The sequence below is a fragment of the Pteropus medius genome, unplaced genomic scaffold (genome assembly GCF_902729225.1).
Source record: "Pteropus medius unplaced genomic scaffold, Ma_sr-lr_union100, whole genome shotgun sequence".
NCBI lineage: Eukaryota > Metazoa > Chordata > Mammalia > Chiroptera > Pteropodidae > Pteropus > Pteropus medius.
The window spans coordinates 709,124-726,903 of record NW_024344434.1 but is presented as its reverse complement, the minus strand read 5'-3'; the positions used below and the strand labels follow the sequence as shown (position 1 = coordinate 726,903).

At 33.6% G+C, this 17,780-nt stretch overlaps 1 protein-coding gene across 8 annotated transcripts in view; it reads left to right on the top strand.

Annotated features, from left to right (window-relative positions):
* Positions 1 to 17,780, top strand: part of PTPN4 (protein tyrosine phosphatase non-receptor type 4) — a 188,049-nt gene that overhangs the window by 134,312 nt on the left and 35,957 nt on the right. For all 8 annotated transcript variants that reach the window (XM_039872656.1, XM_039872652.1, XM_039872651.1 and 5 more), the window contains 4 exons: positions 2,245 to 2,313; positions 8,351 to 8,476; positions 10,440 to 10,598; positions 17,546 to 17,705. In XM_039872656.1, the coding sequence (XP_039728590.1) occupies positions 2,245 to 2,313; positions 8,351 to 8,476; positions 10,440 to 10,598; positions 17,546 to 17,705 (514 nt within the window). The remainder of the gene's footprint in view (positions 1 to 2,244; positions 2,314 to 8,350; positions 8,477 to 10,439; positions 10,599 to 17,545; positions 17,706 to 17,780) is intronic.

The window sequence follows — 17,780 nt, the reverse complement described above, 5'->3', positions numbered from 1 at the left end:
AAGTATTTTACTGTCAGAATTTAGTGTTCTTAGATTATGATACAGTTTTGCATTTTGTTCAATAATATCGAACCTCTAAATAATAATATTATGGATAATGTGAAATATAAACCTTTAATTGCTCCCTCATGTTTCAATTTAATCTTTATATTTGTATTATGAAATTCAGCTTGTTAATCCAACCTTTTGAGTGCCAATGTCCTGTTTAAATCCTCCTCACTGAAAAATGAATGTATCAGGGAAACAGGAACCTCTTTTGATTTTTCAAATGAAAGCAATTTAATTGAAGGAATAGATAACATAGAAAGGCTGGAAAAACAAAAAGGAGGAGGAGTGTTTTGGAGGAGCAAACAGGAAGAATGGATAATGCTTAAGGATCAGACTTGTGTTACTTCTAGGCTGGAGTCCACAAGCATGGACTGGCTACTACAAAGTTAAAGCCACTGCCACAGTCAGTTCTGGATCTGCCAGGGAAGCACTGCTTTGATCAGGGATGGTACCATCTATAAGATGCTGTTTATCCCTGTGTTCTATCCACACTATTGTTACAGCAGCTACCAGCATCTGCCAGTCCCTTGTTTTTAACTTGGTCTTCTTTCTGATCTCCCGGCAGAAAAAAAGGAGAACCTAACTGAAAGCCAACTTGCAAAGGAACCTGGAAAATAGAGTTTGTTGACTCTTAGCCTCCCACATAATTTAGCAGAGCACGGAAGGACAGGATTGAGGCCTATGACGGCTCAGTTAACATTAAATGAGTATATATATTAACCATCTATTTTATAGTTGTAAAAGTTAAATGTTATATTTGTAGTCCTTAATAACTTTAAAAACATAACCAAAGCACTTTTTAATCATCGAAATGATTAAAAATCTTATAAATGAGGTAGGAATGGCAGCATGACAAATGTTTATCTGGACACAACCCTAGTCCTGAAGGATATGCATTAAATAAATGGGATTTTCTTCTCCCATCATAATAAGCAATAGTTGGAAATACTAGAACTATCGTAATACTTAAAATTTTGAAATATTATTTAGATTTAGAGCTGAAATTTGGAATATCAGAAGATTTATTACTTCTCCACCAACCTCCTCTTACACAAACCCTTATGATCTGTTCTAAATACCCAAGAGATTAAAATCATTGTTCTAATATTGAAATACAAGAAATGGTGAATCTTAACTTGATACCTTGTTTGCAATTACAAGTATAGTTTATCCTTCTTAAAGGAAATATATTTTCTTAAGAAACTTCAACTTATCTAAATTTAAAAATCATTGTAATGTTTCTGACTTTTCCATTAAAACTTCAACAGACATGCATTCTATTCACATTTATCTATTCTTATCCATGAAAGATGATCTTAAAATTGTTGGCTTGGCTTGGCTTGGCTTTGGAAACCTATGTGGCTGCTTTTATATGTATTAGATACCTACATCAGTAAATGGTTATATTTGATATGCTAGGCATTTATGTTCATTCATAGTTAAATAATATATGTCAGGTAAATTCTCTGAGAACCAAGTTCTTATTAACAAATTTGGTGTGAATATATTGGTATACCTAAGAGAAGGATCAGTTCCCATGCTAAACAGTGTGTTTGCTAGACAAATCAGCTTCAAGACGAATTCCCTGTAGTGCCCAACTCCCAACCATATTTCTGTCCTTAGTTTCTTACTGCGTACAAAAATCTGGAATTGCATGTGTCTGGATATGGAAGGATTTGAGGATGTAACCAGTCTTCATATCTATGACCATTACCAGTAGATGAGGAAGAAAAGCTTGCCCAAGGGAAGAGCTGTTCTTCAAGATCCCCCATGTTTTGGGCCCTTCATTAAGGAGTAGTAGAGATACTGGCTAAATCACAGATTTATAGGGTGGGGGCAGGGCTTAAATGAGCTGAGACATAACAACCTATCTCTGAGTCTAGAGGGAGTACCTTTCCAGTACATAGTAGAGAAGGAATTCCTCTTATGCAAAATTACTTCTGTCATATTCACTCTCAAAGAAGTATCTGATAACGTAGTGCGTGTAGAACACATCTTTATTCATTAATGGAAGAACTGTAATTAAGCTTCATCCATTCAGGTAGAATTGGAATGTAGTCCAGTCTTTTCTTCTTATCCTTTGCTCTCTCATCTCTGCTAGAAATATTTTGTCTCTTATGATATCGTAATATAATTATGTCGTGCATTGTCATTTAATTTTATAGTTCTCTTATTGTGCATATTTATGTATTTCAGCGGGAGAACCGAAGTCCAGTCAGTGCAGTATGGCAAAGAAAAGGCAAATAAAGACAGGGTATTTGCAAGGTAAGCCACTTCTATTTCAGTGTCTTAATTTTTCTTTAAAAAAAAAAAAAAAGATTAAAATTATTAAAAACTCTTTTTCTAAATATGATAACAGAGTTATCCCATGAGCCTTTCTTTAATTAAACAACAAATTAGGTTGAAGGAATAGTGAAGTAGCTTGTCTAGTTTATTCATTTTTTTAACATAAGCTAAATTAACCCTGTGCTCTGACTAGACAGTTGAGTATTATATTATTAATATAACATTTTGTTGAAATGTTCATTTCCCTTTTTTAAAACTTTTTTGAGAAACTGATTCATTTTATTATTCAGTCCATTTTTATATTTTTTAAAATCATATTGTTAAGAAATAACTTGCTTTTTAGTTGGGTGCCATTTAGTTATCTTCACTTTCTTAGGATATGTTAATAGCCAATTGCTTTTAATGAGTGAAATAACATTATTAGATTTATGTTTTAGAAAATAGTTTTATGAGCAAGGATAGGGAATGGGTCAAAATAAAGACTGGGTATTCAGAGACCATTAGAAGGTTATTGATGAAAGCCTGACCTAAAACATTGGCAATAAAATGGATACTAGGGAGCAAATTTGGAGAATGTTTTTTAGGTCGGGCTAGCAGTTGTTGACCAATTGGATAAAGATGTGTTAGAGACAGTAGTATCTGGAAAGACTATCAGATTTGAGTGACATGCACTGGACAGGCAATTTGGGAGGGAGAACAAATTTGTAATGGAAAAAGGAGTAAAATTAGCACAGGTCTAGTTTGAGATGCCTAAGCAGCACTCATAACAGGATTATCCAATAAATGATTAAATATTCAGAGGCAGAGCTGTGAAAGAGGGAGAGTGACCAAATCAGTGGCTGCAAATATTTTTTGAAGACCTACTCTGCTGAGCATTGTTTCAGGCCCTGGGAATACAGTGAAGAACAAGATGTACACCTTACTCCTATGGAGTTTAAATTCTGATTGGTGCAACAGATATCTAATATAAGTAAATGATTGAGCTAATACAAGGCCATGGAACTGAAGCCTATTTATGTTTCAGGAAGAGCAGGCCAATAATGCACCAGAATGAGGAAGGCAATGATAGAAGAGATAGAGAGGTAGGCAGCCTCCAGAACTTGTATGACCCTATGCTAGAAATTCAGGGGCTTTAGATTTTAAGTGGAAGCCAATGGAGGCTGAGAGCATGGAAGGTATATAAATTGACTTGTATTTTTTAAATTCTGGCAGAATGGTACACTGAAGTATTTACAAATAGTATATGATATCTAGAATTTGCTTCAAAAGAAATGGGGTGAGAGGGTTAGAGTAGGTGCTAGAGATGAAACAAGATTGAGCATGATGATAATTATCGAAACTGGGTCCTGAATACACAGGGTTTATTAATGTATTCTCTCTACTTATGTCTGTGTTTTAAACGTACCATAATACAAATATGGGGGTTGTAGGTAAATCATTCTGGCTGCTGTGATAGAATCAACTATATGGGGATGTAAGTAGAGATTGACCAGTGAATCTAATAGTGGCTAACTTACATTTTATGCTTATCTGTGCCAGGTGATTTTTGTATATTAACTCACAGTCCCCATAACTCAAGGAGATAAATTCCATTACAGATGGGAAAACAGCAGAGCAAGTTTGAATAAGAGATGTAGCCACAATTTTAACCCAGGCATTTCAGGCTCTTACCCATACTTTTAACCTCTACAGAATAGTGAGTGCCTGACTACTTCTTGTCTCAGAGATATGAGAGATGATCTTATTTATTGTCTGTCTCTCCCACTAGAATGTCAGCTCTATGAAGGCAGGACTTTTGTTTGTTTTATTCACTGCAGTAGCCTCAACTCATATAATAATATGTGAGATATGTAGTTTTTTTTTTTTTAAGCGAAGCAGTGTGTTTTCAATGAAAATGGCTTAGAATTAATCCCTTAAAGAGTTCAGTCTATTGCCATTGGAGGCCTGAGAATTCTAATAAATGAGACCTAGCAAATTTTACTTTTGATTTTACTTTACTTTAGCTTAGTCTTTACTCGTAAGACATTCCTTTGTGTTTCTGGAATGAAAGGAATTTTTGTTTTTCTCTTTCTTCCCTCCAAAGTATAAATTACTCTATTGCTTTTTCTACTCGTATAAGTGGTAGTTTATTATTTTCTTAAAACCCAAGCAATGCCAAGTAACATAAAGAAAAGTTCTGACCCCCAGTGCAGTCATTTAAAATTTTTTTGGTATTTACTAGTTAAGATTTTACCATGCATATACTCACAGAGATATTTATATGTATGTTTGTATTTTATTTGTTTTAAAAAGTGTTGTATACTTTTTGTTGCTTGTTTTTATCACTTAATCTATCATAGACATTTTCTTTGATGTTGAAAAATCTAGTCATTTATAATGTCAGCAAATCTTTAAACAGTGAAATCTTTTAATCCTAAACTATAGATAGAACTTTATGATTCTTCCCTTTACCCTGCCACTTCCATGCCTCTGGAATCATAGTCATTTCTAAGACCTTCTGAGGCTGTGCCAGTACTATGCCCTGAATGCTTATAAAAATAAAAATGATGATATAAGTTCCTTAGAGAAAGGATATTTGAAACAAACAAACAAAAAAAATCATTAAAATATGATTTGTATTGGTTTGAATAATAAAATTTACTTGCATTTTTTTCCCTTCATTCCTGGCTTACCTTCATTCTTATTTGTTTATGAATAATCTACCCAACAGGAAAACCATCGATGAAAATGCCTGAATATAGGAAGGATTTAGCTGGTCAGGACTATAGCATTCTACTGTGATAAGTTACTTGAATTTGAATGATGTAATTCATTTCAGTATTTGTTCAAAAAGTTTTGAAGTTTATTTATTATTTATGTTTAGATTTGTGGGGGAAATATTCTCTATTAAATATATATCTTAGTGTTATATTAGTGGCTTGGTTATTTCAGAAGGGAGAAAAAAAAGAAAGTAAGAACACAGAGATGCCTACCCTAATAGATATGGCTACTGAAATTATTCAAAATCCTCCCATTTCCAGTTAGATACCCTTGATTCCAGTTAGAAAGTACTAAGGACCTGTGAAAAGGTAAAATGTATAGTAAAATGTTAATTCAAAGTTGTTTTCCTTGAAATTGCTCTTAAGAGTTTACTTCCTATCAACTTTGTTGTTTTAATTTCAAATGTACTTGTCCTAATCTTAGTACTATAACTTACTTGCAACACTCTTTTCAGACTTTTTAAAATCAAAATAAATATTTTCTAATTTTTTTCTGTTAAAACTGCACCATAACAAAATACTTAATACTTGTTTCTTTTTCTAACAGGAAGTTTAACATTGCTTTCTTGCTTGATATTTATAAAAATACTGAAAATGAACATGATCTGATAACTAGATCTGCTGTTGTATGATGTCCTAATATGAATGTCCTAATATGAATACCATTTATATATTAGTGTTAGTATCACATGCAAATGACTTTCTTATAAGTGTTAATGTTTCCATATTTTTACCATAACAGATTTTGAGAACTACAAAGATAGTTATACCTGCATCTTAGTTCTTCATTTTTTTTATATGCATTATTAAAATGTGAAATTGTTTAACAGGTGATTTTATAAAACAAATATGCATTATTCAATGAATAGTAGAGCTAAAATTCCAATATGATAAACTTCAAATAACTGTTATTTTGTTATGCCGGAATTGTATGAATCCTCCTTGAAATAATAAGTCATCACCTGGGATGAGGTTTTAATAGTACTCTTTTAATGATCCTACTAACTCTGAAAGATTGAGTTTTTGTAGGGTGGTTTTTACAGTATATCAGAATATCATTGTGATAACCTGATGCATATCTACTAAAATACTCTAATAGTTTTACCAATTATTAAATTAACTTATTCTGTTTGAGTATTAGAGAATTCTAGAGTTCTTGTTCACTCATGGAAATTTAGTTAGCAGTATAAATAGAAAAGATTTCTTAAACTTTTTATGTAAGGGTGTTTTTTTCCTAGCAATAATAAATAAGTTAATTTATTTTCTTATGTATCAACTCTTTGAATTACTTTCACACTTTTCAGTTGTCATATAATATCTCGTAAGAAAGCAAAAGAATGTTCCCATGCAACAGAAAAATAAGGTGCCATGGTCAGAAAATAAATTTACCACATTGCAAACACACTGATGAAGTGTGGTATTTTTTTCTCTGAAATTTCCACACTCAACAGGAAACATAGATAGCAAGCTTGAGTGGGTGGGTCTCTGAGGTTAAAACTGTTAATAAAATACCTGAAATTTAGTTTTAAATGCAAAGCAGTTCCAACCATGTTTAGTTTATTAACAACAGTAAAGTGTTCTGACGCTTTGTGCTAGGTGAGTATAACTGGATATTTTCTTCCTTCATATGACTTTTTTCCTCTGTTAGAAAATGAAAGTTCTTGATCTCCTGACTGCGGTTAGTGAACTCTCTTACAGCTTACATTTAGTAGTCTAATATATGAGAAAGAATAGTTTATTAGCATTAAGATAACTCATTAATAAAAGAGCTGTAAATCCTAAGGTTTCTTTTAATAATCTTTATTTTAAAAATCTAATACATGAGATAATGTACTTTATTTTCATTTTATTGTGACCGATAGGAATATTTGGAATGCAGTATGTGTCCTGAGTTGTCTTCAAGTCAGAAAATCCTATAATTTAAACTTGGGTAATGGGAAATGCTCATGCTTAAATAACTTTAAATTCACTTATGAAAAATGAAATCCGAGTCAAATCTTTTTTTATTCGATAGCATCACATCTCAGAAAATGTTAAATGTTCTTAAGTTAAGGAGATGTTATTAGGATAGATTAAAAAGATTTTGGCTATGAATACATGAACTAATAGGTACTTAAGAGTGGTTTGGATTTATAAGTAATTTAAGTTACTTGTGGTTTACTAAAATTAATAGACTAAAACATTGCACCGAAAACTTAGATACTTGTATATCATAAAATTCAAGAGGTAAGGAAGAAACTTAAGATCACATTGTACTAGTAAATTTAGATATTGAGATGTAGAAACCTAATTTGTCTAATGGAAGGTCAAAACTAGGATTTAGGGTCTCTACCCATAATGATTTTAATGCTTCCTAGTATGCACATAAATTTTATTGAGTACTCTTGGTAATTGTTATCATGCTCTTTAGTCCAGTATATTTCTGTGTGCTTCAGTGAATTTATTACTGAAATATAAAACCGTCAGTTTACAAGTTGATATATTGTTTTTATATAAGTAGCTTAATTCATATTAGACTCCATATTAACTGCATCTCAAAGGCTTTAGTTTACCTAAAATTCTAAGGGTTTTTAATCTCTACAAAGAGTAGTGTCTTTCCTGAAAAGATCACTTAGTTCTCATCTTTATCACTATGGTCCCTGACAATATAGATAGTTAATAAAACATATTCTTCTATTCCCTACCCTGAGATAGAATAGTTAACCTCCAAATGTTTGGGTTTTTTTTTAAGAAAAGAAAGAAATCCACTGGCCTATTATATGTAAAAAGAAAAAATTATCATTTTTACCCTGTCTTCATTGAGGCAGAAGACCAGAGTTTAGATTCAAGGACATTCAGGAGATAATATGCTAAGAATTGTTTGATACATTTCAAAATAAGTTAGACTTTCAGAGACTCTGGAATGGAAATAGGCAATCTCTATAATATTGATAATATCTGAGAAAAATTTTGGTAGCCATCTATTCTCTTGCTTTTTTTTGTTTGTCTTCCTTTTTCTTGTTTCCTCTCCTTTTCTCTTCTTCCCTATTCTCTTTCCTACTTTTCCTAGTTTATCTTTTCTTCCTTCTCAATATAAAGCAGATTTACTTTCTTAGGAAATAATTTGGTAAATAGCTTCCAAATATATTCATTTCTTACAAGTAAACTGTTTATGTATACTCATCTAGGATATGATCTATTAATACAGATTCCAAGATTTGGTTCATACTTTAGGTTATAAAATTAAAAATTTTTTATATCTTAAATTATTTCTACAGATCCCCAAGTAAGCCCTTGGCACGGAAATTAATGGATTGGGAAGTAGTAAGCAGAAATTCAATATCTGATGACAGGTTAGAAACACAAAGCCTTCCATCACGATCTCCACCTGGAACTCCTAATCAGTAAGTACAGACTAACATCAGGTGTACATTTTGCTCATTTCTAAATTATTGGATATCTCCATTGCCTGAAGATCAAAATATGTAAATCTTTATATTTAAATTTTTTGATCAGACATGATTTTTGTTGCTCCAGAGCAAATTTTTCCTCTTAGCCCTCTTAGCCTACAGCTCGTTGCGTAAGTGGCATGGAATATCCTTGGCAAGGAAGTTAGTAGAGCATTCAACAAGGATGCTCACTTTTTTACGTAGTTGACTTTCATAGTAAGGCTCCCTAGCTAATAAATCAAGATCAATTAGTAAACTTAAAATCTGGGGGTATTGTTGTTGTGCACTTTTCCATGTGCCTCTCCAACAGAATTTCTAGGGGAGTATGTTGTTTGAAAATGCTAAGTAATTAGGATTCTCTTACTTAAGCTCCTACCCGAACCACTTCTCTGCCACTTTCTATGGTCTGCAAAAAGGGATCTCCAACATTAGTTCCCACAAGCTTAGCCATAGCTACATTAGTAAGTACTCTGTTATTCAGCACTTACTGTTTCTATACTTTATTCTAGCATTTCTCACAAAAGCTGTATGCTTTGGTATAGATAATAATAATAAACTAATAAACTTGTACTAGCCAAAGATGTTGTCTTAATTTTATAATGTTAACAAATCTGTTGTAATATATGTATGTAATTAAGGTAATAATAAAAAAATGTATGTCAGCATATTGATAGACCTTGTTAACCCATAAGGTTGATATACAAAATACTTGAATTTTGGTATGGAATATAATATTTGAAGAAGTCTTTCTTTAGAAATATTTTATACACATTAATATCAATAAGTGTGCACAAGATTCCAAAAGTTGTGTCACTGATGGATGTTTGTCAGCCAAAGAATAAACTTCTACCATATTACAAGTAAAGTATGTGCATAACAGTTTGGTTCAGAGAATATTACCTAACATGTAGATGTCTTCCTTACTACTAGAAAAAATGGACTCATAAGTTTCTCTTTTAATAATTGCAGGTTGCTAAATCATCTCTTTTTAAAAAAGACTACCTGTATTCAAAGGTTAATTAACTTGAGTGAAGAAAATCCAGAAACTTTTTCTGGTCCCTTTTCCAGTCAGCTATTTCTCCATTTGTTACCAAGAACAAGAAATTTAAACCAAGTGATTTAATTAATTAATTGGCAGTAGTTCTGATTAAATTTCTGGTAAATGAAGCAATTTTAGGTATGATCTGAAAAAAATTTTTTCTAAATTCTAAAACGACAGTACGTGTAGTGGTTAAGAGTGTGGGCCTTGGAGTCACTATATGTTGGAACTTTAAGTTAATTAATCTTTGTCCCATTTTCCTCATCTACAAAATTATACTTACAATAATGGTGTCTTTCTTGTAATATTGTTGAAGATTAAATGATGTTATATATGTAAAATGCTTAGAACAATGCCTGGCACATAATAAGTGCTCAAATGTTAGCTATCGTAATTAATAAAAGTAATGACAATAATGATTCATGTGACTATGTCACTTATGAGAATGGAACTATATTATGCAGTATCTATTCTCAGGAATTAAAGCCCCATAAATAAAAGCATTTATAAGGATTAAAAAATAATTCAGACCAGGAAGATATTTCTGAATCATTTATTCTATTATTTTTAAAATACTGATTAAAACAAAAGTTGTAGTGACTAAAATCTAGAAACATTAAGGTTGCTAGAGATAATAGATGACTGAATAAGTAAAATCCTTGTGGTGGCAGGTGGTTGAATATAGCTTATTATATCTTCGACTTCCTCTTCTGTGTTCTCTCTGTTTACATCACACTATTTTTGTCAGAGACTCCACTTAGTCAATGTGGTTAGTTTTAAAAACATACACCCACTTTCTAATGCAATTATCTAATTAAAAAGCTTGAAAAAAATTGAATTAAAGCACATTTTTACTCAGTTTTCTTCCTCTTGATGCAGTCGAAATTCTGCATTCACACAAGAGGGATCCCGGTTACGACCATCTTCAGTTGGTCATTTGGTAGACCATGTGGTTCACACTTCCCCAAGTGAAGTATTCGTGAATCACAGATCACCATCTTCAACGCAAGCTAACAGCATCGTTCTGGAATCATCACCGTAAGACATTTTTCCATTTAGTTTCCTCCTTTAAATAATAATGCCCCAAATTGTTTCATTTGAAATAATCTGGAAAGTAATCAAGATTTTATTTTTGCAGTGTTTTAAATATTTATATATTTATAAACGTGCTTATTTATCCCTGAGAGTTCTTGGTGCTCCCTGCCAGATACGTGCACGCCATCAAAAGAAATCACTGTTCTTCTTTCGCTGACTCAGATTGTTCTTGAACTTTTAGTGCATTTACTTAAATGTGTCTGCAGTTAATATGGCACTGTGCTCAGGCAGTAAGGTAGTGAAAGGTAGAGTTTTTAAAATATTTTTCAGGAAGGGACCCATCATAACGAATAGACAGTGTTGGAAAAATTAACTGGCAAAGAACTAAGTAAGATGACAATCACATTGAAAATAAGTTATAGAAAGCATGCACACATTTCTAAAATTCATTTCTATCTCATATGCTGATATATAAATTCAGCTTCATGATTCAGTGTTTGTATCTCATTAGTTTAATACACAACATGTTTACCCTCTTTACTATGCAGTATCTTGATTTATTGGTTTATATAATGCAGTTCATATGGAAGTGAAAATACGTGCAAGAATTAGGAAAAAGTAAAATACTCTATAAGATACATAGATAAGTAAGAAGATTCAGTAATTGTTGAGAAGGAGAAAGGGGTGTAAGATATAGTAAATGCCATAATGGTTAAAGAAAGGATGGGTCTGAGAGTGATGAATGGAAGAGTAGATAGAGTGATCAGCAAAGTGGTTAGTTACTGGTGCTCCAGAAAAATGTAACTAGATCTATAAGAGCCATACTGAACACAGTATTTTCTATCCACGGTTGGGAATCTGCAGATGTGGAGGACCGACTGTATGCATTGCTCCTATTCTATTTTATGTAAGGGACTTGAGCATCTGTGGGTTTGGGTATCCACAGCAAGGCCTGGAATCAATCCCTGGAAGATACTGAGGGACAGCTGAAGTTTTAGGGGAGTCAAAAATCATACATGGATTTTCAACTGTGTAGGGGTCAGTGCCCTAACCCACCACATTCGTTGTTCATGAGTTGACTTTATATTTCCATCTTCCCCTTTCTTTTTATTTAATATCCAAAAGTTAGCACAGGTAGTAATTTATCCATAAAATTTTGAATGTTGTGTGTTTCAAGCCCTGGTTTCTAGCCCCCCCACCCCCACCCCCCGCTGCCCACACACACACACTTTGGATTATTTTAGGCTAATTATTGGTTTTTAATACATTAAATTCATTACATTAGAAATATGTTATTAATTGTAGTAAATATGGATGTTATTAGAGCCCCAGTCTACTGATCTTGCATTCCGTTCATTTAAATATAAGTAGTTTCTATTAGAATTTAAAATATAACAGTATTACTACTTAAAATCAAAATGGAATGATAGAAAATAAGTCTGTTGAGGCCTCAAATACTGATGGGTAATCAGGTTCCTTAGCTTTTATTTGTTTTATAAATTGGCTTCTGTGAAACATTTCATTTGAAAGAGTCCACTGCTATAAAAAGTTTGAAAACCCATGGTTTAAAATAGCTTTGCTTCTGTTTTTTTACAGTTGTTTTCTTTGAAGTACAAGTATCACATAGTGTTAAGAGCACAAACTCTGAATTCAGAATTAAAACTTGGTTTTACCACTTCTAATTATGAGACTTTGGGTGAATCGTTTTATCTCGATAAGCCTCAATTTCCTCACCTGTAAAAACAGGATGATAATATATTCCTCATAGAATTGCTGTGAACTTTTAATAATATGCATAGTACAGAGGTAAAGTGTTTAGTAGATGTTAACTATAATAATTATGTAACTTATTTCAGTTAATTTGAGGGGATATATACTGGCAGCTTTTAAGTATTTATCAACTGTTTATCTATCTGAATTTTTGAGGTATTTTGAATTTTTAGATGTCCGGATTCTCCAAATTCTCAACTTAATCCTTAGGTCCCTTAACATTGAGAGACTCTTTGCAGACTTCGTAATCCTCAAGCATTAAATTCATTTCCCCCGAACCATTTTTTCCTGGACTGTTCCATTATAATCTTATATAACAAATCACCACAGTTTTGTCCTTACCTCATTAATTCCTTTTGCTTAGTTCTCAAATATTTGCCTTCCCTCTGCCCCTCTGAGCTACTGGCACTAACTTCATCTCCAAACTCAACTTAGCCCAATTCTCATGCTGATCTTGATCAAGTCTAGCAATATATTATGGACCCTGCAAATACTAGGCTACTCTAGCACAAGGAAATAAAAGAACCAAAGACGGTAAGGATGGGAAGAGGTATCAAGCCATGAGAACTCAGGGATGTAACATTTTAGATGCTGTACTCGTGACAAGACTAACTGCAGGTCCCCCAAACTACTATAGCTACAGTATACGTATTACCCTCCATTTCTGGCAAAAGTCTTCACTACTTGGGTTTGGCAGCTAAGGTCAAGGACTTGGAGTTTGGTCGAAACTTAGTATCTCAGGTCTGGGACCTTGATTCAGGAATAGATTCCTACTGATACAGTAAGAATGACATTTTCAGTCCTATTCTTGTATTAATTGTATCCCTGAGAGTTTATATATACTTTTTTAATTGCCTTGAACATTACTTAGTAATTAGTCTGAAATGGTGTTTACTTTTTAATATTCTGAAAAAATAAATTAGCCAAAGTGTCAAGTGAATTTTGAACCAGGATTTTATCTGTATCTTACATAATATAAATATAGTAGAGTTAAATGCCCAGTGAAGACTTGAATAACCCTAGTGATTGTAATTGAATGAGACATGAGCGCCAGGTATGTATCTTAGAAAATAAGTTTTAAAAATAGTCGTAATTCCTGGTAAGTTTTTATTAGTGTCTATCTACCAAGAATACAGTTTCTGTTTGTTTTCAAGTCTTAAATTAGAATAAACTTTATGCTTCTATGGAAGGTATGTATGTACAATTGAACCTTTAGCATCTTTTTTTTTTTAATTCACAATTTTCAGGATTTATCTTGCTGTTTTCTTTTTTATAAGTAACTAAAATTATCCCTTTGGGATGACATTTCTATACTTTCCCTATGACATCTTTTCCAACTCCCATCTTTAAGCTAAATGATGACCCCTACTTATAAGACTCCAGCCACAGGCCTGATCCCTACTTTTTTCTTTGGTATCTATTTCCCTAGTCCTGTCTAAACCACCTGATAGTAGGTCCCGGCCTTCTCTTTAAGTTATAGGTCCCTTCTTTCAGGGTGCCAAAGGTTATTTCTAATTGGGTTATGTTCCACTATGCTGCTTGGTTGTTCTTCCCAAATACGTGATGTCTCTTCATTCTATTATACTTAGCGTTTGTTTTTTTTGTTTAGTTTTGTTTTTGTTTGTGTTTTTTTGTTTGTTTTTTGTTTTGGTTTCGATTTGGATTTTCTTGGTTGTTTTAGCCTAGATATGGTATCTTTAGAACTCTCCTGTTTCATGACATTGCTTAAATGTATTATCATTTCTAATTATAATACATGGTTTACCTATGAAAGTTATCTTCCTAGATAATTGTTTGAGTAAAGTAACAGATTGACTGCATATGACAGCTATACATTAGCTATGTAAAATGAAGTTTTATCATTTGTTATATTGAGTTAATACTTTTAGAGTATGTCTTTGAAATGTAATTGATAGCCTTTGCCCAAAATAGGAGTTTCAGAAGTCTGTGTTGACATCCTTGGTTACTTTTATAGACTGTATTTTAGATAGGTAGGTAGGCTGGGAGTTGGGGAGGGAACAGTTACTGGGGTTACTGGGAGAGCACATAATTAGTTTGTAGAAGCTTCCCAGACCAGCCTAACCCGAACAGCAGTCATGCATATGGAGAGCCTGTCCACCCCTTTCTGAGAAGTTACTTTAACAAGAAAGTTACATAAAACAATGAGAAGACCGGTAGCCCCTGTCCTAAAATCGAATATTATATTCTCCTTGCCTCTGTTACATCTTGACCAGTCTTCTCTCTACTCTCCATTCTCTTCACCATTTCTTTAGAATTTGGCGTAAACGCCAACCCAGGACTTTATGCTTGGGCTCCCTTCCTATCTGCGTCTTCCTGCAGACTATGAATGTTTAAAGGAGAGGTTATGTTCAAATACCCACTGGAGTCTGGCAAGTAATACTGGGTGGGATTTATGTTGACTGGAATGCCCATGGTCCATTTAGAGGCAGCAGCTACCACTTGGCTTTGTTCAGTAGTTGACAACATGTAATGCAGGTCCATTCTTTCTAGAGCTTCCACATTTTTCATTCTGGAAATCCAGGGTGCGTATGTAATTTTTTAAATGTTATCAGTTAACATTTTACAAAAACAATGAATGGGTCAGTGTTGGCCAAAGTTGTCCCACAAGCCTTGAATTTGTAATCATTGTTCTAGGACAATGATTTCTAATCAGAAGCTCCACTTTTGGAGCTTTTTTGATTGTATATGCCTAATCTCTAACATTAGAAATTCGGATTCAACAGTTTCAGCAAAATATTCTGTAATTTCAGCACTATCCCTCTCTTGTAACTGAGCATTGCCACTGTTCTGCCCATACCCACCAGCTTAGGCTCACTTAGATATTGCACTGCAGATCAGGTTTGAGTTTGTCCTTGTTGTGCATTTTGTCACTGTATTTACACTATTAACTGGACTAAGAATAAATAGAGTGCTCTGATTCTGTTCCTATATGATCTCAACCTTATACTCTTCTCTACAGACCTTTAGTTTTGAGATTAAATGCTTGCTGGGTGTGACAGCTGTATGTAAAACTAGAAAAAAAGTTGCTATTCACCTTACACTTAACCCTAAGTAAGGGATGAGACCTGCTGATTGATATATGTGGAGTCCAGGAACTTCTGGTTATTGTAAGGTCTTGGAGGCTTTTAATCAGCTGCTTTTTAGAAATGTCACATCTGTGTGGCTCTGCCAAGGGGTGTCCATCTTCATTTCTCCAAATCCCTTGCAGCAGGGCATGGTTGAGGTACACGTCTGTATTCTAATCTGTGGGAACATTTTCTTTAGCAGCAGCACTTGAATATATTGAACTTAAAGGCTTGAGTTCTTGGCAATTGAAACTAGAAGAATAAAAACTAGTATGTTTAGGACCTGGACTCTGTGGCCATCAAGGTAGACCTCAAAAGAAGCTTTTGCCAAAAAGGAGAGGTTTGTTCTCTGATGCAGTCTATAGGCTTATCAGAATTTAGAGCATTTTGTGCCCTACAGACTTCTATGTGGAAAGCTACTCTGAGTGGGCATATCGTTTATCTGCTTATTGAATGATTATATTTCATACTATCTTGCAAAATTTCAGAAGGACTATATTTTCATTAGGAGAAACCTCCCTAGAGGACCGTAGTGTTAACACCATCCATTAATCCTGGCTGACTTCCTTGGCACTAATCAGATTTTTACCTTCTCTATCAAGAGAGATCACATGTATCTAAAGGACCACTCTGGTGGTAATCGTTGTATTAGCTATCTTGAGCTAAATTATGCTGTAGTAGCAAATTATCTTAACTTACAGTGACTTACAACAAAGATTATTTCTATCTTTCATTATATGTACGTCATGGATCCACTGTGGCACGATTCCATGTCATGTTCATTCCAGGACCCAGACTGCCAACAGCCCCTGTTTTGGGACATGACTAATCTCATGGCTGAGGGAAAAAGAGAAATATAATGAATCACAAGCTATTTCTTAAAGCTTTCTTTCAAAAGTGACACGTACCACTTTTGCTCCTATTTCATTGGCCAGAGCAAGTCATAGGGCCAAGCCTAATGTCAAACAGGGAGGGGTAGAGAATAATTTTTGAACAATAATATAATCAAATACAGTTCCACTTTCCCAAGACTGTACAGGTTATATCTTATTTATCTGTCGTCAGTCAACAAAAAAGCAGAAACTAGGTAATTTCTGTGCCCGAGTACCACAGCAGTAGCCATGGAGCTTGACACAGCAGCTGTCAACTTTTATCTCTCCTTAGGGAATGGATAGTAAATCTTTTCTTTCCCCCAAAGGACCTCCTGCCTTCTCAGAGAAAAATAGCTCCAGTGATGGTCAGTGCTCCTATCAAGAACCGTTTTCCCCTTGCCTCTTATCCTTAACTCCCCACCTTCTTGGATACATGCTTCCTAGGGTACAAGTTGAAGCACTAGTTCCCCCTTCTGGCCTTTGTGAAAAACTCACAAGTAATGTTAGTAACATATACTTGTTCTTAAAAGCTAGTTTTTACCTTTAAGCTTTCTCTATTATACCTAGCTCTTTTTATCAATCTCCGCTGTCATAGATTGAGGCTTATGTCCTCTAATCTTAATTGGATTGTTGCTTCCTCACCTTAAATCATACTCTGACAATGTTTCATCCAGTTTTGTCTTTTCAGTGATCTCAGCATTCTTACTCAGATTCTAATCCTTGTCGCAGCATTGAGTTCATTACTTTCATGAATCGTGTTTTATTTCTAGATAAATTGGGCCAATCACTTAACTTCTCTAGACTATAACAAATGTTTTATCTGTGGAATGGCTCAACTCTTAATTCTTATTTCTCTTTGACTGCCTTATTCCCTGACTACCCATATGACTACTCTGAAAACCTTTTTAAAAAGGTTTTGGGAAGGTTTGTGCATTGTTATACTAGATTAATAAATATCTTCATAGGAATACCCTCAAGATATATTTTATTATATGTAGAATTGTTTACATATTTGAGAAAGTAGGAAATTAGATTTGCTACTTAAATTTCAACGTTAAGAAATATTTTCTTAAACAATGGCACTCGCAAATAAGTATGCTATTTAAAACTTGTCTCTTACTAGATATTGTAAATATCTGAGTTGCTTGACCCAAGCTTTTAAAATAACAATTCTGTAAGACAGCTTCTAAACTATTCATTCTTTTTCATTTTTCCTATCTAGATCACAAGAGACCCCTGGAGATGGGCAGCCTCCAGCTTTACCACCCAAACAATCGAAGAAAAATAGTTGGAACCAAATTCATTATTCACATTCTCAACAAGATCTGGAAAACCATATTAATGAACCATTTGATGTTCCATCTTCACCTGAAAAATCTACTGTAAGTAGCATCAAATATTCTCACATTTCTTTGAAATTTTTAAACTATAAATGAAATTTCTTTTGTACTGTGGTA